General features: G+C 45.8%; 1 protein-coding gene across 3 annotated transcripts in view; it reads right to left on the bottom strand.

Moving 5' to 3' along the window:
* The window catches only part of CHST10 (carbohydrate sulfotransferase 10), a 72,340-nt gene that overhangs the window by 7,360 nt on the left and 37,352 nt on the right, over positions 1 to 27,628 (bottom strand). For all 3 annotated transcript variants that reach the window (XM_078602751.1, XM_078602753.1, XM_078602752.1), the window contains exons 2-5: positions 19,116 to 19,257; positions 2,994 to 3,076; positions 1,915 to 2,146; positions 443 to 548 (exon numbers count right to left, since the gene is read on the bottom strand). In XM_078602751.1, coding sequence (XP_078458877.1) covers positions 443 to 548; positions 1,915 to 2,146; positions 2,994 to 3,076; positions 19,116 to 19,215 — 521 coding nt within the window. In that variant the 5' untranslated portion in view covers positions 19,216 to 19,257. The remainder of the gene's footprint in view (positions 1 to 442; positions 549 to 1,914; positions 2,147 to 2,993; positions 3,077 to 19,115; positions 19,258 to 27,628) is intronic.

Here is a 27,628-nt window from a genome sequence, read left to right as displayed (position 1 = left end):
ATGCACTCGTGTGTGCTGTATTTCAAGGTTCCGTCATCGACATAATCAACATTTGTATCACCGTGGCGAAGGGAGAAAAAACGTGACTCTAAAATCCTGTAGTTTTTGTATAAAAATGTTGTTGGTTGTCTCTTAGCAGAGCCTGATAAAACTAAACATTACCGGGCACAAGCTCAGGACGAAATTCTGAAATACAGGGTTGAAAACAGTTTTTTTTGTGTAACAAACTGATACACAACAGGGTGTTTACCAGCAAACAACGTGGAAAAGTATAGTTTGGGTGGAGAAGCAGGAAGTACGCCTGTGCCTGTAGGCTTATTTATTCGGCTCTGTGTCTGAGCTATGTCTACATATGTCAGGGAAGGTGTTCAGACAGCTCCACAACATCCACAGTGGCTGCCACCCCCTCCCCGCTCGCCAGCGAGTTGCCGTATAGCCTTACCTCAGGGAGACTTCCTCAGGAGGGAGGCTGGAGAGGCGAGGCAGGCCGTTCTTGTCGTGCTGGTGCACGATGTCTTCAGGCACGTCGCTCGTGCTGTTGTAGCGGCCTGCATCGCACATACGTCACACGTGTCCTTCAACGCCAATAACGACAAAATCACAAATATCTCACATTTGCTTTACCACAACGAGAGTCACCTTAACCCCACCGCTATTTGCTGCACATGAGCCATGTCAACACGTTTAATCATCACTGAGAATGAACAGAGTTTTAAACTAAAACTATCAAAACTAAACAATTTTTTATTTTACTAGGCAAGGCATGCTGAGCTACAGAGCTCTTTTTCAGAAGCAACCTGTCCACAAATGATAGCTTAACGAAGTGGCTTATCACGTGAAAATGTATCGCAGCTAAATACTCTAAACCGCATGTTTCTAAATGTGAAGGAAAAAACCGACGGACTCGGAGAAAAATCCACGTGACCATGGGGAGAGAGACATGCAAACTCCAAACAAACAAGCGTCGGGGTTGGGATCGAACCCTCGTCCTCCTGCATACCAGGGAAGGTAGTGACCATCTCGCCGACGTGGTATCCCATTGGGAGCGGTAGTGTAGCGGTTACCGCGCTGCTCTATGAACCTGACGACCCGAGTTTGAATCCCGCTCACGGCCAACACCAGTGACAATTATCTGAACCGGTGCCGGGCCTCCCCTAGGTCGACTCAGCCTCAAATGAGTACCTGGTGTGGTGTGTAAACATCGTCACTAGGGAGACAAAGGCGGCCGGGCGTGGTGTTGGCCACCCACCCCTCGTGTGCCATGCCGGCCTTCATAGGTGCTCGCTAACGGCACTTGCCCCTACAGTCTGTTAAGGCTAAATGGGGGATCTTTGTGCACAGAACTCGCGCCTGAGTTGGTGTCACCTGAGTTGGTGTCGTGCCATAGGTGCGGTCTGACCGCAGTGAGTACTAACGTGGGTGTGGCAATTGGCATCCTGCCGTGAGTGTGGGCGGGCGTAAGTCAAACCGACGTAAGTCGAGGACTGCGTGTATCATCGCAGCCGCTTGATGCTAATGGCGAATATGGCAACAGATTCTCTAGGAGCGGTGACGTGGTCGAAATGGTAGCGTATTTCTGCTGTTGCAGAGGTCCGTGATCAGAGTCTAGCGGCCGCCCTGATTGACACCACAGGTTATTGACCATAACCATTTACTGTCTGCTTCACAGTGGACAATTCAAAATCCCATCACATTATTTTAAAGAGAGGATGCCATTTGTGCTGGCGTTGGGGGTGGGTGGGAGATTTAACAAACTTGATTATCCTTTCAACTGCCATGCTGCGAGGTCATGAATCCGATGTGCTAACCGTCACAGCCAAGGTAACCAACCAACCTCTACCGGGTTACTGCCCCAAATTTCGGTTCGTGTTGGCCAACTCACGAAACCTTTTCCCGCGCGGTTGGAGCGCTCACCGTTCGCCACCAGGAGGACCTTCTTCCACTGCGTGTTGCCAACCTTGGGCGTCTGGCAGAAGAGGATGCGGTAGCGGTCGCACACGAAGATGCGGCTGAGGACGAAGTGGGACACGTTGGTGTGCGTGAGGTTGTGCAGCGCGGGGTCGGCGCACACGCGGCGCAGCAGCTCCTGCCGCTCGCGCTGCACAGCCTCCACCGTGCTCCGCGTCTCCGCGCGACCCGGCGACTCCTGGTCGTTCCACGCACAGCTCGCATTAACCGGCGTGCGCAGCACAGCTCTGCAATGCCGAGCCTTACTAACAATGCTGTAATTTTTTTAAATGTATTATTATCATTATCATCGTCGTTATTGTTAAATAATGAAGTTTTTAAAAGGGTTTTAAGGGCTAGATTAGCACCTGACACGGCCAATTTATTTTCGTAAGGTTTGTCACGCAAACAAAACGTGCCAATTAGTTACTACTTCAGCACACCGGTGTGTTGGGAAAGTAAATGCACAACATTTACAATCTGAGTACAACGTTTCGCTGGTGATTACAATAACCAGCTTCATCAGGCGATTTTCCAAAATGACATATTAGTCGCGAAACACTAAGTGTTAAACAGATCATTATTTTTACGCCTCTTTACCCAGGATAGAATCAATGTGTCGCACGACTCTTTTTCAGGAGGGTCGTGCTCCATTGGGTTTTCATTTTGAGATTCATTTTCAGCCAATTCATAACGAGTGTCCACGCATGTGGAAACTGTAGCACGTGAAGGGAGGACAACACGCTCTAACCCCATACTGATGGAAACACATGGCGATCAGTCCACTTGCTGTACCGCCATCTCCTGGCGAGCCAGGGCTAGGGCACCTCCACGCCGACAGAAATGGAGATTACAGGCCACGTGTGTAGCCGCCACCACCACTGCCCGGCAAAATGTTGCCATGTCTCATCCCAATTTGAGTAATTTGCTGGTAATTATTCAGCATTGGGAATGTTTGGTCAATGCCAATTACATCGTATGTGTGTTTAAAAATAAAAGTAATTCTGAGGGCATGGGACTGCATGTCATGTGTGACACATGCTCACCTTGGACAGGTGTTGCTTGGGTCTGGATACACTCCTTGAAAAGTTCCCAATTTCTGTTCTGCTGAAGAACTCTGTGGTAAGACCTTCGTGAAAAATACATGGATAAAAATTAGCATTGTTGTCGAGAAGCTTTTTTTTACCAAGACGTTTGCATCACTTAAAAGATTCAAAACAAAACAAACACTATTCCAATCAATACAAAATATGCATGGACTATCAATTCGTACGAAATCAATGTGGTGGCCGAGTGACATAGGGCTGATACCATTGTCATCATAAGGCGCTGGTACCACAATTTTCACAGGGGTGGGGCACCTTCACCGATAAGACATCATCAGTGTGAAGGCTGCCACACATTTGAAACCATTGGGGTTTGAAAGCATGATGATGGGGGGGGTGTTTTCACATTTTTGCATTGTCAGGGGCCGCATGTTAGAGGCCGAACTTAAAAGCCACCAGTGGTCGCCAGTGGCCTGCGGGCCTTGCAATGAAGAGAACTGACCTAGATCCTTGGATCATAAACGGGTGTCAGCCAAGAGATGAAAACAAACACAGATCCTCAGGTGCAATGCGTTGATGGCTAATAATAACTAAGTGAATAAAACAATATCATATTGCATTTGTTGTCACTTTACTCAGCATATTCCAGTGCTGAGGATGAAGACAATTGCTTTGATTGCAATACAATTGATACTCTTTGCAGGGCACTAAAAAAAAAGAAGCTAATGGAAGCAAATTCAGAAGCAGTTCTGTGACATCAAGTTTTATCAACCTGTGCACGATCACACAAGCTCGTGAAATGCTTTACTGTAACAATTCTCAAGAGAAATATTTTGCATCTTTTTAATTTGATACCGATATAACAATTGGCAGAAGATAAAAAAAAGTATATGTGTATCATTACAGACAAAACGTGTACAAATTAATTACTTCCGTGCAAGTTGGTTCTTCAGAGCGCGTGACGTTTGTGTCCATCACTCGGTAATAGTTCTCACACTTTGATAACATGAAATTATATCTCGCCAAGATACGATGACACACAGTATTTTCAGCCCATGCTGGAAATAGGGCAGATCTTGTTGCGTTCAATGGAAAGGTCAACAAGCTTAGACATGCTTCTGCTTTTACTGGCAGTGGTCATACACCGCATGCTCCATAAATTCCAGGTTTGAAAATGCCAAGATCTGATCTCTGTAAATATAGCCGCAGTGACATCCACTAGGCTTACAACGAAATATTAATTCATCACTTGAAATTAGATTCCAACTCACAAACTCCAAATCACAATCTTGATTTTAAGCTTTCGTGACTGCAGGAATCCATACTCTTTGGTTCTTTCGGTAAAGTCACGTAGGTAGAAAAATTAAACAAAATTGAAATAATATATCACGCCTGAGGATGGCCGCTTGTGTTGCGATCGAAACGTTGTGATATATTATTTTTATTTTGTTTAATTTTTCTACCTACGCGACTTTACCGAAAGAACCAAAGAGTATCCAAACCACAAGTCCCATATTCAGTCAAGCACATGAGTTACGTATGTGTACGTGCACGGCCCTTTGTTAATCCACTGCTGGATGAGGGCCTCCCCATGTTGTAAAATTAATAGAAACTTGGTTTGTCCATACCTCACCACACTGGTCAGTGTGGGTTGGTGAATGCAAATATAGAAGCACAAAGCAACAATAGCTGCTGCTGCACTGCCCTCTGCTGCCGACCTAATTGTGACGCAGCCGATAACAACCTGCCGTGCATGGTGGCCACCCATCCAGGTACCAACCAGTCTCAAAACCAGCTTAACTTCTGCAGTCTGACGAGATCGGGAGGATTCTGGGTGATTTGGTCACAGACAAGCTTTTCTGCCTTATACTAATAAAACATATATTCCAATAAAATACCAAACAAACATCCCGGAGCAGGACACTTTTTCAGCCGATAATTCACTGGTCTTCAGCCAAAATGCTTCCGAAATAAATGGAGACCAACCTTACTAATTCTGGGTTACTGAAAATGAAAATTATGCTTAAAATTGTTGATTGGCTCTAGTTTTCAAGATATGCTACTGGGCCAGTATATATGACCCTTGACTTGGGAATGTCGGAGGATAAGTGAGTTATAAAGGGAAGGGATCTCAAATTAAACCAGAAAATACTAAAATACCTCTTTGACTTGAACTATGAATACATATATGACTGTGTTTGGACAGTACTTGTTTTTTGAGCAAAACAATGAATGATGCAATTAGAACTTGGTATTGCATCATACATGATATGAATTGCACCATGTTATTCCAAGAAGTCATGGATGATACAATCATAACTAGGCTTGCATCTCTCTGCTGAACAAATTGCCCAATATCAGCTCTAGAAATAATACAGAGTCGTGTTCTCTTATTTGTAAGTGTTTGATTTTGCAAAGGGACACATTTATATTTAGCCAAAGTAAGCAGAGATGCCTCGTACTTATGTGAACAAAGCAGATAACTTCTGCTATGTTTGTGGTGAAGTGACTTTTGTATCACAAAAGCGCAGTATAACCACTATGGTTAAGAAACCCTATCACCTTTATTTTGCCTGCAAAATGGAAATCAGGACAAGATGTGGGCCCCACACATATGCTGCAACACTTGTGCAACAAATCTTTGCCAGCGATTGAACAGCAAAAAGGAAATCTATGCCTTTTGCAGTGCCAATTATTTGGAGAGAGCCAACAAATCATATCAGCAATTGTTACTTCTGCATGGCGCTTCCAGTTGCAAAAGGTGTGTCAAAGAAGAAAAAGTGGACTGTGCATTATCCAAACATTCAATCAGCTATACGCCCAGTACCCCACGGAGAAGGACTGCCGGGTCCTGATGCACCAGAATCATTCTCACTTGAGTCAGACGAGGAAGAGGATGAAACTTCTGGTCCTGAACCATCAAGGTCACATAACCCAGATTTTCTCCCACCCTCCTGCTCTGAACCACACTTCATAACACAAGGTGACCAGGATTTAGAACTAAGGCAGAGCTGTTGGGCTCTAGACTGCAGCAGTGGAATCTCCTGGCAGGTGATGTTAGGGTTTCCATGTTCCGTCACCGTCAAAAGGATCTTGTCTAATTCTTCTTCTTGGTTCTTTCGGTAAAGTCACGTAGAAGGGAAGTAATAAAATAATAAAAATAAAACATAATAAAATAATTCTCACGACGTTTCGGCCACAACGCAAGCAGCCGTCTTCAGGTGGAGAACAGGTCTGTCAAGTAGACAGAGTCTGAATGGCACGCTCCAGGCTTGGAGCGACTATTTATGCTGGGATGGAGGGGCAAAGAACGTCTTGACAAAATAATTTGCATATCAAGAGGAATTTAGCATATTTATGGGAAATGCAGATATGCGATTAGTACTACTTGTGAAATGCGTAGGAGGTTTGGCGAGAGGTTTAAAGTCATTATGCCCATGCATTATGCAGGATTAGCAGTATCAAAGGGAGGGAGTAAGGTTAGAATTAATAAAGGGAATGAATGTTAATAATATGGCGCCGCAGCAACTAATATGCTTATTGACTATACCTTGTCATATTACACTGTTTTATTCTACCCACTCAACTGTATAGCACACTGCTATATATTCACTATAAAATTACGATACTATATATTACCTTATACATTGTATTAAACATTACACTTTAATACTATTTATTATTATATAATATGCTATACACTATACCATAAACCGTCGCGTGAAAGGTACTAAGAGGAAGCAACGAAATATGTCAATGGGAGAATGGTGCTAGGAAGCTTGCAGCGGAGCAAAGAATCCATTCCCTGCGGAGTGCATATCAAGAGGAATTTAGCATATTTATGGGAAATGCAGATATGCGATTAGTACTACTTGTGAGATACGTCGGAGGATTGGCGAGGGGTTTAAAGTCATTATGCCCATGCATTATGCAGGATTAGCAGTATCAAAGGGAGGGAGTAAGGTTAGAATTAATAAAGGGAAAGAATGTTAATAATATGGTGCCGCAGCAACTAATATGTTTTTAGACTATACATTATAATATTACACTATGTATTATTCTGCCCACCCAACTGTATACCACACTGCTGTATATTCACTATACAATTACGATACTATATATTACCTTATACATTGTATTAAACATTACACTTTAATACTATTTATTATTATACAATATGCTATACACTATACCATTGACCGTCACGTGAAAGGTACTAAGAGGAAGCAACGAAATATGTCAGTGGGAGAGTGGTGGTAGGAAGCTTGCAGCGGAGTAAAGAATCCATTCCCTGCGGAGAATACAGGATATATAGTCAATGTCAGTGAGTGGAACGCGGTCTGAAAGTCACTGTAAACGTGGACACAATCAGTTAAGATCCGAAATGGTTTATTACGTCCTTCCAATGATTGCTAAGCCGGAATCCATCTTCTTGGTTGAAATTCTCTGTGTTTGTATATGTGGATCGCCTCATGAATGCATCTCTCATGGTAGCCAGATGGCTTGCAGAGAACATCTGTCTTGGAGAAGTCAATATCATGTGAACCCACTTAATTGTAACAGTGATCTGCCACGGCTGAGGTGTTTGTCCTACCGTGTTTCAAGTCTGCTTTATGTTCACGGATGCGGTCCGAGACATGTCGTTTGGTTTCTCCAATGCTACCACAGAGGCAACTTATTTTGTAGACGCCAGGGTACTGTATGTCTGGAACCACATCTTTTACAGACGGGACCAGATCACGGATTTTATGTACTGTGTTGAATCGGACCTGGATCTTGTGTTTAATCAGGATTTTGGAGATCTTTTTTGTGACCCCAACAATGTAGGGTAAGGTGATGGTATTGAGAGGCTCCTCAACAGGATCCTTCTTGATGGTTGGAGTGATGGCTTTGCGGATTGTGTAGTCGGAGTAACCATTAGCCTTAAGAGCTTGGCGTACTTGTTTGAGTTCACTGGCAATGTGTTCCTGGTCGGAAATGCATCGGGCTCTATGGTGTAGAGTCTTGATGAGGGAATTCTTCTGGGATGGATGGTGGTGGGAATCCGGTTTTAGGTAAGCATCCGTATGGGTGGCATTTCTGTAGACAGAGTGGCTCATTGAACCATCAGGTCTCTTTTTAATTAGGACATCCAAAAAGGGTAGCTTGCCATCTTTTTCGACTTCCATGGTGAATCTGATGGCTGGGTGTATGGAATTGATGTGGTCGAGAAATTGGTCTAGAGCAGGCCGGCCATGTGGCCAGATGACAAAAGTGTCATCTACGTAGCTCTTCCATAAGGTCGGGCGTAGAGTGGCAGTCTGGATGGCGTCAGTCTCAAATTTCTCCATGAAGACGTTGGCTACAACCCATTGGGGTGCCCTCAGTTTGCTTGTAGAAAATTCCATTCCAGGTGAAGTATGTATTGGTTAAGCAGTGTCTCACCAGGGGGGGTACCCCAGCATTCAGTCCTTGATGAACCAAGTCTTCAATGATTGCGATGGTGTCAGGTACAGGAACTTTGGTGAATAAGGAAACCACATCAAAACTGACAAGCAGGTCGTCTGGGGACAGGGAAATACAATGTATAAGGTAATATATAGTATCGTAATTTTATAGTGAATATATAGCAGTGTGCTATACAGTTGAGTGGGTAGAATAAAACAGTGTAATATGACAAGGTATAGTCAAATAAGCATATTAGTTGCTGCGGCGCCATATTATTAACATTCCTTTCCTATATTAATTCTAACCTTACTCCCTCCCTTTGATACTGCTAATCCTGCATAATGCATAGGCATAATGACTTTAAACCCCTCGCCAAACCTCCTACGCATTTCACAAGTAGTACTAATCACATATCTGCATTTCCATAAATATGCTAAATTCCTCTTGATATGCAAATTATTTTGTCAAGACGCTCTTTGCCCATCCATCCCAGCATAAATAGTCGCTCCAAGACTGGAGCGTGCCATTCAGACTCTGTCTATTTGACAGACCTGTTCTCCACCTGAAGACGGCTGCTTGCGTTGTGGCCGAAACGTCGTGAGAATTATTTTATTATGTTTTATTTTTATTATTTTATTACTTCCCTTCTACGTGACTTTACAGAAAGAACCAAGAAGATGAATCCCTGCAATCACGAAAGCTTTCAATCGAAATGTCTCATTCTTCTTCATGGAAAGTGATCTTGTAGCCTGCAATAACATCGATGGTGTGATGGCAGCCCTCAATATCGTTCATGATCCAGATAAGTGAAGACTGTTAATTGATTAATCGAAGATGAGTCTTAAAGCTGTTTTGCTGAATAAAGGCAATGTTTTACCATCAATTCCAGTTGGTCACACAGTCCATATGAAGGAAACCTATGACAACATGAAACAACTTTTGAGGTGCATAAACTATGACCAACATCAGTGGCAGCTTTGTGGTGGTTTGAAGGTTGTAGCTCTCTTGTTTGGTCTGCAGACTTGATATATAAAGTACTGCTATTTTCTCTACAAAAGGGATAGTCGCGCGAGATATTCCCACTACACCAAGATAGATTGGCCACTGAGTCATTGGAGCCTGGGAGGGAAAGTGTTCAGCATCCACCACTTGTTGAATCAAGGAAGATTTTGCTACCATCCTTACACATCAAGCTGGGTCTGATGAAGAACTTTGTCAAAACCATGGGCAAAACACAAGCAGCTTGCAAGTACCTCCGTGGAAAATTTCCAAGGTTAAGTGAAGCTAAGATAAGGGAAGGTGTCTTTATTGGTCCTCAGATTCGTGAACTTCATCGAGATGATGCATTTGACAGTGCACTGCGTGGCAAGAAAAAGACAGCATGGAAATCCTTCCAGTTAGTGGCAACACATATTCTCGGAAACAACAAGGCAGACAACTACAGGGAGTTGGTGGAAAACCTATTAAGGCATACAAAAGCCTTGGTTGCAACATGTCACTAAAGATACATTTTTTGCACTCATCTAGATTTTTTCCCACCGAACTGCGGAGCAGTGAGCGACGAGCATGGCGAGCGAATTCACCAGGACATTGCAACAATGGAGAAGTGCCATCAAGCCAAATGGAGCCCATCAATGCTTGCAGACCTATTGCTGGATAGTGACAAGAGATGCTCCATTTAATGAATACAAGAGACAAGCCAAGAAGCGCTGAGTAGACACTGAATATGGACTAAACGATGTATTTATATATACATAATCGTTTTTTGCCTTTCGTTTCACAATACATTTTATTTATATAACCCTTTTGCTGATTTTTAAAGTGTTACATGAACAGGACAGGTGCATGTTATCATGTAAAACAACCATAAACACATGAAAATACCTAGGTTTACAATTTATGAGTAAAACTCTATCTACACAATATACATAGACGTAAAATGTAAAAACTTAAATATCTTGGGAACAGTACCCAATCAAATTTCGATTTAAAGCTTTCGTGACTGCAGGGATTCATCTTCTTGGTTCTTTCGGTAAAGTAACGTAGAAGGGAAATAAAAAAAAACGTAATAAAATTCAGTTCTCACGACGTTTCGGCCACAACGTAAGCAGCCGTCCTCAGGTGAAGAGCAGGTCTGTCGGAAAGACGCTGTCTTGTTCTTCACCTGAGGACGGCTGCTTGCGTTGTGGCTGAAACATCGTGAGAATTGTATTTTATTATGTTTAATTTTTAATATTTTATTATTTTCCTTCTACGTCACTTTACCGAAAGAACCAAGAAGTAGCCAATCAGTTGTTTTCATCGTCATATTTGAATTCAGCACATCAAAATACATAATTTACTCTCTGAAACAGACATCTAAAAAATTGTAGACCAGTCTAATCACCTTTCCGTTAACATTCTGCTCCTTTGCATGCCTCATTTTCAGACAGCAATGTATTTGAAGACACTAACTTGGCACCGTGATGGAGATGCGATGTTTCATACGGCAGACATCAAGCATAGCACTTAACAGCATTCAACGTGAAAAGTTTACATGCACAAGACCCGAATAGCTATTCCTTCCCATCGCTGTCACTCCGACACAGATAATGTGGATCAACACCAAGTCCTCAATCTACTCTATAACCTAATGTGTCCCTGCATCGCAACGAGCACTTAAATTGCACGCAACTGTAAATACTGGCCAAGTAACGCAGTGTAGCTGGGTCTATAAATGGAAATACTGGCTGGAGCACAAGCAAATGGTGCTCCCCATGATATGTTTCTGAACAGAAGTGTAAATCTTTCGCACCACCATACATAGCCAACCGTGCTAATCAGAGGTGCGGGGGAAAGACAACAAACTAAACACAAAAAGCAGTCCTCAAGAAATAAGTTTGCAATCTAGATTTCAAAGTGCATAGCTCCAGTGGCTTCATTATGTCAGAAAGAAGATCATTTCAGACGTCTTTGTTCGATGGCTAGCCAAAAGCCGCTGCTGTGTGGATGACCAGAGTTTGCGTGATGGTTTATGCTCCTTGATGAGATCAGCGAGGTATTGTGGTTCATTTGTGGCAATATTGTGGCCTGGATTCAACAATAAAGCAATTGGTTGTTCATGTGGGGCTCCAAATGGAGTCAACACTGAAGGAGGGATAGTCATCATCAGCATCTTCGCAGTAGTGCATTTTTCATGTTATATCTAAACCTAAAACTATTTTTTATGTTACCAGGAAAGGCTAACTGAGCTATATGGCTCTTTTTTCAGAAGCGACCGGGCCACAAACAATAGCTCAATAAAGTGGCTTATCTCGTGGAAATGTACAGCAGCCAAATACTCTAAACGCATGTTTCTAAAAAAACAAATAATCAGGAGGAAAATCCATGCGACCACAGAAATAACATGCAAACTTCAAATATACAGACGTCAGGGTCGGGATCGACCCTCTCGCCATAGTGGCGCCCTTTTTTTCATTTCATTTTGTGCTATAGGAATGCACAATTAATCTAAATCATGCTACCAATGTACGAGTGAAAGTAACAATTCCATGGTTGAGCTGGGTGGGTGCACATTTTTATAACCGGTCGTGGGCCCAATAAGGGTGCCCTCGGAGGATATATAAAATGCTGGAAAAAGAGATAAATTACAGGGTACGATGTTACAGAAGAGCAACACATTCTATGCAAGACAATGAGCGAATAAAATAAAAACGTAAAAGTAACACCTGTCAACCGTGCAAAAACACTTTGAAAAACTTTAATAATATGTAGTAAAAAACTCAAGTAAGTAAGAACATTTGTTATTGCGCACTCTTATGAGTCCAGTCGATCACGAATGCGCAAGCAAAGTGAAAAAAATATCGATAAATTACAATTGCATGTAAATCAAATACGCGTCAAGTAATTGTTACAGATCAGAGTATATTGCCTTGAGTGAATGGTAGACATTCCACATTACGATGGTGAGGGCCAGTGACTCCATCGTTGTCTTCATGCTAAGAGTCCACAACTATTGCCAACAGGAGAGGCGATCTGAGAAACGAAAAACCTGATCGCGATGTGAGAGAGATGACAAGTGGAGGCCCAGATGTAGTGTCGTTTTATTCGAGCGAAGCATCACGGTGCGAACACTTGTGGGGCCAGATCGTGGGACAGGACAGGGAAATGTCAAATGCCATCTCAACTTCAAACGGAGTTTTTACCTGCGGAGCGAGAAATTAAGATATTTGGAGTGGGGAAATATAACTTGAGTGTGACCAATGCGATTTTCATTTAAATGTCAGAGTAAGGCTGAGCCATTACGAGGATCAAAATGACAGATATTTTCGGCTGTGATGGGATAAAATGCAGAATAGAAGATTGAGGATAGGAAACTAGATGTTATATGGAGGCAGTTTAAACATGATATACTGCTCATATGATACACTTAAATATGCTATGCCATTACAAATAATTATATTCGAGTCAGGAAACAGCAAACATGTAATAGTTTTTCAGGCCACAGACCCTTGCATATGGTGCTGTGTTTGCAGGTGGCTCGCGTATGAATGCATTGGCTCAGTGGTGACGGACGGTTTTGCCTGTGCTGGCTCGCGAGCCGGCCCTGCGTATGCTAAGCCGGCCAAACTACACTGCTGGAGAAAAACGACCTGGCCGGCGCGCCTCCCGTCTCTATGCTGGCCATTGCCCAAGTGAGGCTGTGCACGCACACCGGAGTCTTATGACAGTAATGCACGACAGCACTTTTCCAGCCACTAAAAGCCCACTGCCCTCAACACTTTTGTACGTATGTGTAATAAACGACTGGACCACGATGTCTGGCTCAGTGTCCTTTATTATTCGGTTCGTGCTGTACACCCACACGGCTGTCTTGACCCGGTAGCTTCTCCACGGTGCTGACTCCAATGTCGGCCCGATCCACTACAGCAGCTCCGCTGCTGTTTCTCTCACACAGCCCCCCTTGGCTGTACTCTCTGCTGCTCTTCTCCCTCCGCAGCTCTCACAGCTTCTTGCTCTCTCTCTCTCTCTCCGCAGCTCCTCCTGGCAGCCACACCGCTGCCTCTAACACACAGCCTTCCTGGCTGTACTCTCCTCTCTCTTCGTCGCTCCTGCGACTCTCTGCAGCCACACCGCTGCCTCTAACACACAGCCTTCCTGGCTGTACTCTGGGGTCGGCCCCCGCTCGCCGGCGGTGCCTCCCTCCTCTCGTTCGCCCTCGTGGCCTCACCCTTTTCCATTCACCACCGGACTCCCTTCCTCTTCCGGTTTACCCGCTTAAAGCCCCGAACCTTCCCCCCACGTCACATGACTCCACCCCCCGTGACGTCACCTCCGGAAGGTCGCTTACGCCCGCATTACACCACCCTCCCCCGTAGAAAAATCCCAGCCGACCTCGGCTGACTAATAGCAAATCGTAATGCGGCGAACCGAGCTTCCCCCCCTAAAGGACACCAAGCATATTATATAACAACAAGAACAACAACAGCACAAAGCACAACAACGCACATCCGCATGTCGTACACGACAGCCCCCCGGCCCCAGGATAGAGATGATGTAATTCCGGGCCGCTTAAGAAACCCCCAATAATTACCCAAATAACCGCGATGGACGCCCCAGTATTTACATTTGAACAGCAATATTATTTACACGTGAAACAACAACAACAAAAAAATTTCTGCTCTTACCCACCAGCAGTCCTCCCTTGAGGACCAGCACAGACCTCAGACGTACACAGCATGTACCCACAGTCACTCTCAACAAACCAACAAAACCCCTAATCGCACACCCTCGCGTGGAGAGCCACGCTCCCCAGCGGTAACGTTTAACTCGCCGTAACCCTCACCGTGGTCGTCAACCCACGGCAACATCCATTTACCATACTCTCGGCTAGTGCCATTTCGGGGATGAGCAGCACTCGGCCATGCTCCTCCCTTACTATCCCATCAGCGATGGACACACACCAGCCTCTTATAGTCTGACGCTTTATAGCCAAGGGAAGATCAATCCCTCGGCAAGGCCAGATATCAACGACCCCCCCCATGGGATAATGTTCTCTTATAGAGACAATAACGCCCTAACCCAATCCCGTGAGCCCCCGGCACACCAGGTTCAGTCTGCCACCGCACAACTGAACCATGACTCCCCGAGCCATATGAGCACACGGCCCATTAGTTTAAGACATACCACGGAGGTTTCGCCTCCGGGCTGTCAGGTCAGCCATCAGCCATAGGCCGACGTGACCACCACTCTTGCATCACCCAATCAACAATGGCAGGCATAACAGATGGAATATTTGCCCCACCGAGGTTTTTCCCGCGCGCTCACAATGGCGGCCCCCTTCGCCCAGCGCGTTCGCGCAATATCTCGCGCGCACTCAAAATGGCGGCCCTTTCCGCAAAGCGCATCGACGCCATACCCCGCGTGTGCGCAAAATGGCGGCCCAACGTGCGAACACGTGGCCAGTTTTCTCCATTCGTGCACCCCAGCTTCCCTTTGCTGGGGGTCACAAATTGCATCCCCCGTCTTATTGTAACAATCCCAACAACGATAGACGCACAGCCCCAGCTTGCTGCGCGCAGCAGTCATATCGGGGAATTTTTAACCAATATTTTACCAACCACATTGGTTACACAACCCAACTCGCAAAGCAACTCGTGGCTGCATGCGATCAACCGAATACGCGACGCAACTTGGCGCCAATTTACGGTCCCATTAGCATTAACCTTTGAGACACCCACAACGGCGTCATCACGCACCCTCAAAGCGCGCTCTCTCTCTCACAAAGCGCCGTTACCCATAATATACACAAACTCGCGTGTACATAACATCCATACAACCAAATAATAGGGTCCCCCTCGAATTTGTTACCAATTTCCAACAGGTACGCACAATTAATAACATCCCAACGCCAAAAGTCAATCAATGCATCGCACCCCATAACCGTACAGAACGGTATAACAGCACATACAGTCAGCATATCGCGATCACACGCGCACATTTAAGCACAATAGCAACCCGATCTGCAGGTAACCAACACACCATTAATCCAGTCGTAACATTGCAGCAACAACACCAATATTCTCTCTCTTGCAACAACCACATCGCACCTAGCACCTCGCAGCACAATACACCAAAAAAATATATATATATTTTCCAATTAAGCCCATCGCACAAGGTAACCCACGAGATGATACAGCGCAAGATACCCGACGCTCCCGAGTTAATAATTAACTTCGACATCAATATAACAACTCCACACCGCAGCGCACACACCCAATTTAACACTCAGCAAGCACAGCATACTCTCCGTCCATTCTCAACACACGTACACACTTTAATTGACACCGAGCAACAAGCAGATAGCGCGTTCATCGTTATTACACACACATACACACTTTCCGAACCGCGCTCCGCACAATCGAGTCATGAGAGAACAAAATCGCCCCCACCCGGCCCTCGAAAGATGGGTGAGGTGTGTGTAAAGGCCGGTTGCGTATCGTTACGACCCGCCCGGGGCTGCAGCAAGAAGAGGATGGCAGGGCGGCAACTTGAGTCGTCTCGCAGAACTCGTTCGGCGACTTGACTGCGCCGTTGTCACGCACCCGAGCCAGGACGGGAGAGCTCCCGCCCCAGCAGCTGTAGCGTCGTCGTCCTCTCCTCGCAGCTCCCCCTCGCAAAACAGCAGCTCACAGCAGGCTGCTCTCCCCGCGGCACCTCCAGATGGCAGCGCAAGGCTGCCTCTCCGCCGCGATGTTGAAGATGGCGGCGTCTCCCCGCCGCGGTGAAGACAAGATGGCGGCTTCCCGCCGTTTCTCCCCTGCCACGCCCAAGATGGCGTCTTCGTGCCACGTGGCAGATGGCGCTGGCAGCGCAGGCAAGGCGTCGGCCTGCAGACCACCATCGGCTTTCCCCACTGCCGTCGTCGGCGTGGTGAGCTCACACGGTTTCGCCAGCACGATTTTCCAGGTCTCCGGCTGCGCCATCTGTCTCAATCGTAAGTCGGATGATGTAGCAGATGATGGCACAGGAATATTCTTTCTTCCGAGCCGTCTTGACAAGCCGTTTCACTTCTGACACCAGTGTAATAAATGACTGGACCACGATGTCTGGCTCAGTGTCCTTTATTATTCGGTTCGTGCTGTACACCCACACGGCTGTCTTGACCCGGTAGCTTCTCCACGGTGCTGACTCCAATGTCGGCCCGATCCACTACAGCAGCTCCGCTGCTGTTTCTCTCACACAGCCCCCCTTGGCTGTACTCTCTGCTGCTCTTCTCCCTCCGCAGCTCTCACAGCTTCTTGCTCTCTCTCTCTCTCTCCGCAGCTCCTCCTGGCAGCCACACCGCTGCCTCTAACACACAGCCTTCCTGGCTGTACTCTCCTCTCTCTTCGTCGCTCCTGCGACTCTCTGCAGCCACACCGCTGCCTCTAACACACAGCCTTCCTGGCTGTACTCTGGGGTCGGCCCCCGCTCGCCGGCGGTGCCTCCCTCCTCTCGTTCGCCCTCGTGGCCTCACCCTTTTCCATTCACCACCGGACTCCCTTCCTCTTCCGGTTTACCCGCTTAAAGCCCCGAACCTTCCCCCCACGTCACATGACTCCACCCCCCGTGACGTCACCTCCGGAAGGTCGCTTACGCCCGCATTACATATGTATGTACTCTATGTGGAACCTCTTTCACACCACCATTCGCAGCCAATGATTTGTGGTGGGAAGGACAGCAAACTAAGCACAAAAAACTGTTCTAAAGAAATTAGTTTTCCATCTAGATTTAAATGCGCATATAGCTCCAGCGGCTTCCTAATATTGGAAGAGCATTCCAGACGGCTACGGAAGTGCATCTGAAAGCGCGCGATGCGGTGACCATTTTTGTTCGATGGCCAGCTAAAAGCCGCTGCTGTGAGGATGACCAGAGTTCGTGTGATGGTTTTTGCTCCGTGACGAGATCACTTTCGCACGTGGTGGGTAAAGTAGGGTTGCCACCTCTTGACGTGCAAAAAAATTGGACGTATCTTCAAAAGATGAAAATGCATTTTCATGGAACTGCATGGAAATATAGTGTCTTGAGTGGCGTTTTATTGCACAACAAAGACTTTTAAATGTCCTTGGAGGATTTTCAGGTTTCCCAGGACAGATAATGCCAAGTGAGGATGATCCTGGGAGGACCAGGATGGGTGGCAACCCTAGCAGTAGGGTGGCGTCACAGACCTCGTGGTCTGCTGGGACGGCTAAGCAGCTGTGGACAAGTCCGGAGACTCCCGCGTCGAGAATCGAACCCAGCCCTTTGTGGTGTGAGGCACAAGTGTTACTCTTGCACCACCACCCTGCCATCCATTGAGTCACAATATTATATTTGCGATCACGTGGTATTTTAAAATTCTTATGTAATGCATAGTTTTTGCTGTGATTTCCCTTTTCCTCATCATTGCACTGTTAGAGATTATTTTGTTATTTTGGTGACAGTCTTTTGAGCTCTCTCCAAGTTAAAATAAATAAACAAAACGGTGTTCCACTATTGTAAAAGTGCCTTAATTCATACAGTATTATTGTTGATCTGATATGTAAACAATTTACGTAGTTGGATATTGAATGCTTTCTATAGATGTGTAATACGAGAGTTCACCGGCGGTCGCCGATCGGTGGGATAGGCTCTGCCGGTTCAGCCATCAGCCAATTAGATGGATGCGCCAAGTTCAAGGGCGGAGCTCAAGGGTTCTTCTGGGTAACCATCCAGAAGGTTTGTGAGGGGGCGTTGCTATAGGCAGGGCTTGGTGACGTGGGTGAAGGGTTATAAGGGGAAGCAGGAAGCAGCTCGGGGTCAGTGTGTGGAGTCTAGAGGCGGGACCACGTTTCGCGCCTCTGGCATGCCAGCGGCCACGTGGCGGGCCGGAGGCTGTTTCCTTGCGCGCCGTCTGCCAGCGACATGCGGGAGCAGAGCGACAATATCTAATACGAACTACAGATCGTCGTCGAAGTGCTTTATTACAGAGGGATACTGCCATGGTGTAATGGTTAGTACATGCAACCCACAGGTCACTCATTCGATCGACCTCCCGGCATGGCAGTTGAAACAATGATCAAGTTTCTTAAATCTCACCCACCTCTGTCCACCCAGCAGTATTAATTGTTACACCATAGTTAAGTCGATCGGGAGGTCGCGTGTGGTGGGGTAAAGTGTGGATACCCCCCACCTCTTCCAAGATGCCTGACGAGTTGACAATTAGCCAAAATAGTCTCCAGAGGGGCTCTCTGGAGCTCCATCTAGAGGAGGCCCTTCCGCCAGCAGTGAGTGTGAGCAGGCAATAGTAGGACTGGACCTTTATATACATTAGAAAAATATACCTGACCCGAAAATAAGAATCTCACTTGGAGAAGTGAAGAGCTCCATTGGGGTCGGCTAAATACACAGAAGCCAGCGATGCCACTGACCCTGCAATGGAAGGCCACTTAGTCGACTAGAGGGGGCGGCAAAGAGCACATCTTCTCTTGGTAACCTCTACAGCCAAAATGTTCAATACGCCCCACGAGTGGGGGGGGGGGGGTATTCCGAGGATAACGGCGGTAGGTGACGGCACTTGAAATGTGAAAAAATCCCAAGTGAATACATCTGCTTTGGACAGCACGTTGGGAAGACATGGAGACAGACAGAAGACGGATGGACGGGCAGGCGAACGGGTAAGCCAGGTCAGCGGGTGGCGGGCGGTGTGGTGCGTACCCCGGTAAGGTGGCCGGTTCATCGACAGGAGCCTGCTGAGGAGCAGAACGGCGAGGACAGCCCACGTGACCGCACAGCTCAGCACCCACCAGAGCCGCATCCCTCCCAGTTGCCCAGAGCCAGGTGGCCCCCTTCAGCCAAGCTGTCCACACACACATAACAACCGGCATTCGCTACTCAGTGGCGGTGACGTCACCACGGCGCTTGTGCCAGGCTAGGTGCACGTTGAGGATACCTGAAGTGTTGAAGGTTCGCTGGCAGGTCGTTACATAAATTTTTTTTATATTACCAACTAAAGCCCACTGAGATATTTAGATCTTATTCAGAAGCGACCTGGCCACAAATGATCGCTCAACGAAGTGGCTTATCACGTGGAAATGTATAGGAACAAATATACTAAACGATGTTTCTGAATGTGGAGGGAAAAACCGGAGGACCTGGAGAAAAATGCACGTGACCACGGGGAGAACACACAACAACAACAACCGCCATTCGCCACTAAGTGGCGGTGACGTCTCCACGACGCTTGTGCCAGGCCATGTGCACCTTGAGGCCACGTGAAGTGTCGAACGCCCGCTGGCAGGAGGTCACGGGGCAGACCCAGGTGCCACGGGTCGACTGACCGAGATGACCGAGATGACTGGCTGATGCACCACCTGTGCCCCCTACTGTGCCAACTTGCTGTGCTTTAGCCACCCGGCGCTCCGCTCGTTGTTGTGAGCGTCGCTCCTCCGCCCTCCGTTGTTGTTGGAGGGCGACTGCCTCCAACTGCCCAGTAGCGTCCTTCACGAGCCTCCTCCACTGAGGCCGATCTTGACACCGCTGGTACCAGTCATCGGCAAGTCCACTCAGCTCCACGTCCTCCTGTACCACATCACTCCATCTCTTCTCTAGCCCGTGCCGCGCCCGTTTAGCCCCCTCGATCCGGCCGAACAAAAGCTGTTTAGGCATGCGGTGGCTGGGCATGCGGGCTACATGACCCAGCCAACGCAGCCTTGCCTGCCGGAGGAGCTCACTGATGGGACTTTGCCCAGATCTTTCAAGGACTTGTGAGCTCCTCACACAATCCAGCCTGGTTAAACCCAGGATGGATCGTAGGCAGGCCAGCCTAAATGTTTCCAACCGGCGAAGATGCTCCACTAGGGGGGTCCACGTTTCGCAAGCATAGAGAAGGGAGGGAATGACCGTGGCCGAGAAGACCTGAAGCTTCGTGCGGAGCGACAGACCAGGTAGCTTCCACACAGCGTTACGCAACCGATGAAAAGATATTGCCGCTCGACTGATTCGGAGTGAGACCTCTGCTGATAAACTGGAGCCGGTCATGAGCACACAGAGAACACACACCCATTCCCACACATGCATACACATTCCCGCATATACATATATGCTTCCTTGCAGCGCTTTAATAGATGCATCAAAAACAAGTTTTACTAAATTATATTTCTATTACACCTTTTGTAGAATGACAGTTCCAAGGCTCCTTATGACATACAAAATATTCAGCACATTCGTCAATATACAGATTCTTCAACGACATTCACCAACCAATTGACAATCGCGTAGATTTACACCGGGAGATGCATTCACGCCGATACATGCTACGATACCGGAGAGAATCTCACAAACACAGCGCTGTGCACACCCGCCGTATCGTGTATTAAAATATTAAATTATATATTTTTAAAGGATGGCACATATGCATATAATGGAGCCAGTGCTAACAATTATATCGCCAATTTAAAAACATATGTTTTATGGGCAGTCTCCAAAGAAGATGCGGAAGCACACGCTTGAAGGTATACCACAAGACTGCTCAAAAGTGCTGGAGCAAACTTCGCAAAAGCCCAGCTAGCGACACACATAGTGGCTCGCTGGGACGACAAGAAGAGACACGGAGAGCAGTGCCCAAGATGATTTGTATGGGATGATGAATTCAACCAGACATGTGAGTGCAAGCCAGGATTGCCTTGAACGATTGCATTGCGATTTAAAACATGTATGCGTGTTTTTACTAAATTCCAGTTTAATCTTTTAGTAATAATCATTTTCAGCCCCTTCTCAATACACTGCTGGATCAAGGCTGACAGCGTGTTGTCAGTGATCTTGTCAATGAACAAAAACTATCACGCGAACTCATCCTCGCAGCGGCTAGCCATCGAACAAAGACGGTTATTGCATCGTGCACTTTCGATGTGCTTCGGCAGTCGTCTGGAACGCTTTTCTTTCCGCTATTAGGAAGCCACTGGCTTTTAAATCTAGATTGAAAGCAAATTTCTTTAGAACTGACTTTTGTGTTAGGTTTGTTGTCCTTCCCCCCCACACTTCCGATTAGCACGGTTGGCTACGAACGGTGCAAAAAAACATTTTTGATCTACAAATAATTTGGTGATAGTGCATTGGCAGTGGGGCACGAGCACAAACAACAACAAAACACTCCAACAGTGGCCTTAAAAGACAAATTATATAGGCGATGTTTTTGGCAATGGCCCTTCTTTATAGCACGGGGATATAGAGGCCAGAGAGATGGAGTGACCATACTTTACCAGTGCGGATTTGGGGGGCGAGGACTGGTTCAGATATTACTTACCACTGATATTAGCCATGAACGAGAATCTAATTCTGCTTGCTGGGTTCACAGTAAAGTGCACTAGGCCCTGAGCAACTTCCCCAACCCCAATATTTCATAAGTGATTTCAAAAGATCGATAAGTAATCTGAATAGATCCGTTTTAATATAATCACCAAGCACGTCCCACATGTGCCAGGCCATGTCACTGGGTGAGAGAGATGTCCTCCAAGGACTCACAGCCAGCACAGCATCACATCAGGTTAGGAAAGATCCATGAAAGATTGACAGCACAGAACTTATCTCTGGTCACTTCAGAGGGCATATTACGTAACACCGAGCAGCTCTCCATTCGGCTTGCTGCACCCCAGTCTTCCTCTCCACGTGAAAACGCGCTGCAATTCTCTTTTGTGTTCTTGGGTTACACTGCGTGATATTCGGCACGATGTCTGACGTTTTACTCCACCGTGCTGGTAGCTTCTTCAGGAACCGAGTGGCGTACAACATATGGTACAACCCGAAAACAAATCGGCGAGCTGTAAAGCACAACCGTAAACGTCTGAGCGGAGTGAACACCCCAGGTTATATGAACTTCGGCCCTCACAGTCCAATTAAACGAAGGGACTAAAAGTACAATTTTTTTTTTCTGAAGCTGTCGGATAAATTCCCCGACTGATTGCAAATTTGGTGCAATTTTGTAGGTGGCTGCACAGATCTAACCCTCAATAAAGTAGGCATCACAGTGCAGATGACAGCAGACAGGGAGTGGTAAAGGTTGCATAGAGTAACAGGGACGGAAAAAGAAACCCGGCACGACCTCAATGCTCTGACATGGAGCATTTGTGCCCTGAGCCACTTTTAAACCAATGTCTTTGCTGAACTTTTAAAAGTGATGTTCGGGGGAAATAATCTATCCGAGTGAAACCTGGCATATACGTGATTTGCACAGGATGCACAAAAGACAATGATTTTCTGCAGCACTGTTGTGTTAGCTTATATTTGTTTAAATGCACGTCCGCAGCTCACACTTAACACGTTGAGTGCCGGGCGCTGGTGGCCACCAATGTGGCTGCCTGCTATCTACCACTGTGGAGGGCAGCAGCGAGGGTTGGTGGATCGCCGCAACAAATGTTGTGAAACTCCCTTCTACCCGTGAGCATCGAGGTGCCATATACCCTGGTTCGCCGGGAGAGGGTGGTACAGTGAGTGCTGGCCAATCGCCATGTGTTTCCATCTGTAGAGATAGCGTGGCTGCCCCTTCGCATGCGGAGTTTTTCTCCAGGTGCTCCGGTTTCCCTCTCACGTGCATAATAAACACTCATCATTCATTGGCTGAAAACATCTTAAAATAATAAACCAATGCAGGACCCTCCTGGAAAAAAATGGTCTCATCATGGCTTTCCTGGATAAAGTAATAATTAATTATTAATGTAAATATATTTGTTTCGGTGCCAGCTCTAAAAACTAGGACAAAATTCAATGCTTTCCATATGCATTTGCTCCAACCTTTGAATGTCAATATTTTTGATGTCTATAACAAAACATATATATAGGAATAATTTTCTTTCTCATCTTTGCTTTAAAGTGTTTGAGGTTGAGAAAAATAATAGAGAAGTGGAACACGAACAAAAATATTTCCGACACAAGGTTCTATGTTCATCATCAGGATCCATGGACAGATATACAGTAGGTGTCCACTGCACGTGTCATTTATTTCCGCTTTCCTCTGTCAATAAACAGTCGGCAACTGTTTTATGGTCATCACTTTGATAAATATCAAGGTAAGATCTCCATTACAAGGTTTACAAATCTGTTCTTATTCAATCAAAATGCCATTAGTGCAAAATCTAATTTAACTGGAAAATGGTTGTGTGGCACATTAGGAATAGACAACTCTTTTAATTATTTAATCGTGCAGAAATGGAGTAAAGTGTGGTTTTGTGAAGGTCCTTATATGTTGTGCAGTACATCAATGCACGTGTGGACACCAGCATGTGATACCGAGTCGGGCCTGGAGGTGGCTGTCAGGGTTATTGAGTAACCTGACCTGTACACCAGTCACGTGGTTAATGGCGACTTTTGTTGAGAATTTCTGTGACACGTGCTGTTGGATTTTACAGGTAAAGGATCCAAATGTTGTTTTTGATAGTTATAGAAATGGTATAGTCTTTAAGCTTGGCTGTGAATTGGTAGTTTGTGATATGTTCAATAGGAGGCGGTTTAGCACTGTACACTGTGAAGGATTACGTACTGTAGTTCATACTGGTAATTCTCTAACCCTAATACTGTTTATTCTATAACCATGCTCATGCACCGAGTATGACTACTTGCAATGCTATGAAGAATAGAACACATGTACGGTAGTAAGTTGTACAATGGTGACAAGTACAGTACGTATACTGTACACAGTGTAGATGATGGGTGTAATATATCAAGTGGATGGTATAGATAGACATACAGTTTAGGATTAAAGTAATATTCTAATAGTGAAGTGTAAAGGTTATGATTAAAGACAAAGATGGTTATCAGTAGTGGAATGGGTTTAAGGGAAAATGTTAGAGTAACCTGACCTGTATGCCAGTCACGTGGTTAATAGCGACTCGGTTGAAAATTGCTGTGTGATATACGTGCTGTTGCATTTTACAGATTACCACAATAAATATGTTTTCCCTCGATTTGGCGCACCTGCCCACGTCCTTCACTTCGAGTGTGCAACATATTTTGGCAGGACACAACTCAAGATCAAATTATAATGCGAGCATAAGCGGGGTTTGCTGCTCGGCTCTGGGCCAATCGTACGGCCCAGGGTATTGGGGGGCGGGGCCCAGTATGGGGGCGTATGTGAAGGTCCGCCGCTCACCTAGGGTCCAATCGGATGCGAGGTGAGCAGGGGCGGAACCTAAAGGCGGAGCCAGCAAGGTGCTATGCGGAGGCCGGATCTGGAAGGTTCGGTGAAGGGCATGGTGAGAGGGAGGAGACAGGATGACGTGGTGAAGGGAATATAGGTGGGATCCCGGAAGGGCTCCAGGTCAGTTGGTAGAGTCACGAAGCTGGACCACGTTGGGTGGCCGGAGGGGATCCGCGCCATCAGCCACGTGGCTGGAGGAGCTTCGAGCACACCGTCGGCCAGCAGTGTGCGGGAGCGGGGGAGCGGAGTGACTGACGGGAGAGCGCGTACGGGGCGCGTGAGGAGCAGCTGGTCCGCTGTCGGGACCAGCGAAGTGCGAGCGTCAACGGGAATAAAGAGTGACGGAGACCAAGCAGTGTGTCAGCGAAGTCCTTTATTACAAAATGATGAAATAAAGAGGCTAATGAGAGTTGGGACTGAGCGCTTTGGGAGAATTAAATGTTACAAGGAAAATCAACACCTGAACAATGTGGGATTTGATGGCTTTAGTTTAGCTGGACAGCTCTCTCGGACATTCGCAATGAATTTGAAACACATTCTTTATTTTTTACATTGATATTGTACCACTGTCCTCTAGTGGTTCATGACAGCATAAGCTGCTGCTTGCACTGGTATTTAATGCTTTCATTTTTACCGCAATCTGAATAACTGAATACTAATTTCAATTCAAACTGGGCTGTCCAATTATGTAAGCAATTGATGATTTATACCGATTATCATTTCAACCATTCGACTAATTATAAGAACGAAATAACAGCTTAAAAAACCCTCCAATTTCTTCCCACCCATGCCGCTGGACGGGAGGTGAAGAATGGGCGTCGCCTGTGGTGGCAGCCACCATTTTTTTTAAAGGAGGGGCTGAGTAATCGACCACAAAAAGCAGAAGCCTAGAATTTTTTTCATCGATTCAGTAACTTTCATTGACTAATTGTCCCAGCTCTAGTTTCTGTTCCACAGTATCGAAACAAGTCACTTTTCTTAAGTCAGCTCAATCTATAACAAGGCAACCCGTGCCCGTGGAGTAATGAACTTGTTAGTTTGCATTTTCAACAAGATATGGCCATTTTAACTTTTGATTCGGATGAATCTATACCAGATGTTAAATAATTATCTTGTTTGTGAAGTTTACCATGTCTAGATCTCGTCAGAAACGTACAAAATAATTACACTTACGCCGAAAATTTGGACAGGCCTGCATTAAAGTTGTAACTGCAGGAGGCACCTCTCCTGACCTGATCACATTCATTGTGAGCATGAGACGAGACGTAAGTGAGGACAATACACAGAACCTGTAAAATAGCTTTGGCTGTTCGATTGCGGTCAGATATGAATCATTATACAGCAGCTGTAACCCAAATTGGTTCAAGTGCAATGTATACACAAGATATTTTACCGTGATTTTAACGCAACTACCAATAGCAATTAGTGCGCATTGAATAATTATACTATAAATAACGAATAAAAACCACGCATACGCATGTACCCGGTAATGCTTTCGAACATGCGTTGGTCGCGGAAGGATTTAATTAGCTAACATAATTACGCCAACGTGAACGATGCCATCAGAACACACACGAGATGGCGTGTGATGCCATAGCATTGGCCGAGAAGGCTAACCCTTGATCGCTGATTTATCGCCGTGTTGGGTTAAATTTGGGCTCGATGTCTCTGGTTTTCTCAAGGGTAAATCCCTATAAGAAACACAACTTCATACCAACATCTAATTTATCATGTGAATGATCTCTACAAGGGTTATTATGACTCCCATGTTTCAACCTTAGTTAGAAAGCGTTCATGAAATAAGTTTACGATTTGGAAAATTATGATCGAATAAAGAAAACTGCACAGGAAGGCTTGGAGTGTGTTAAGCGTTATGGGTAAAACAATAAACACAGAGATGGACACATGTTTGTAGGTTAGGATACTTGAAGGGATTCGTCTATGCACATGGCAAAGCAGAGATTGCGGATAAAAGAGAGTGAATATGTACTGTAGGACGTGTGAGGAAATCCGGAAGGCATTTTCATACAGAAGGGAAAAGGAGCTCATGCAACTTGTGACTGTGGATTGCTTGCAGGACGGACAATGTTTCTCTTCAGAATGACCTTTTTACATAACTGTAATGTTTTGGCAAAATGGTGAGATGAATCATTTAAAATTCAGCAGTGCATCCTGTGAAATTAGATGATGTATTTAGCTAGTGCCGAGGGGAGTGTGTGAGGCTGTAATGAACATCACAAGAGGCTCTCTCTCGCAGGGCCCTTGAAAATAACACGAGCAGTGAGGGAACAATCTCTGCGGCCTTCAGGGAACTGTGGGGCGAGTTGTACATTATTCCACATATCCAAGCAAGAATATATCACACCAACATTACCGTTTAGGCCAATATTCTTCATTATGTAACTTTCTACAAGCAATATTATGCAGCTGTTCAATTTTTGTAATTTTTTTGTATTATTTCTAAATGTTTTTTTATTGAGGCCTTGGTTTACAAAATTCTTGGATGACTGCATCAATTCCGTTTCGGATAACTCAGTACTACTCCAATGTAATACGGGCCTAGGTGTGGGATGTGTGCCAAATAAACAGCTGATATTTAGACGTGATTTTCAAATTTGAAAATCACGTCTAAGCCCACCATAAGATTGTACATTCCAAGGCGTCGCATTCACCCCCCCCCCAAAACATCGCAAAGAAAATTACCTATTTGGGAAAGGTTGTGGATACGGGTTGGTGTGAAAAGTTGCTGCTATAAACGTGGTTGAACTCTGAGAGTGGCTCAATCCCGTGCAGGCCAAATTGGTTCCACTTGATAAATATTTAATTTGCTCTGCAAATGTGTTTTTCAAGCAGAATCCTAATTTAATGGCCTTCCACAAAACAAGGAAATGGACCGTGTTCATAATTCGAGCATTAAAGGTTTTAATGTAGTTTCAAAAATGGGCATTTCATTGCCATTATGATTAAACCTTAATACACCTGTGGTCCTCGTGACATTGAGTCTTTATTCTTTAAATTGGCTGTATCAGCAATTACAGCT

The sequence above is a fragment of the Lampetra planeri genome, chromosome 19 (genome assembly GCF_965212315.1).
Source record: "Lampetra planeri chromosome 19, kcLamPlan1.2.h2, whole genome shotgun sequence".
NCBI lineage: Eukaryota > Metazoa > Chordata > Hyperoartia > Petromyzontiformes > Petromyzontidae > Lampetra > Lampetra planeri.
This window is presented reverse-complemented; position numbering and strand designations above follow the sequence as displayed.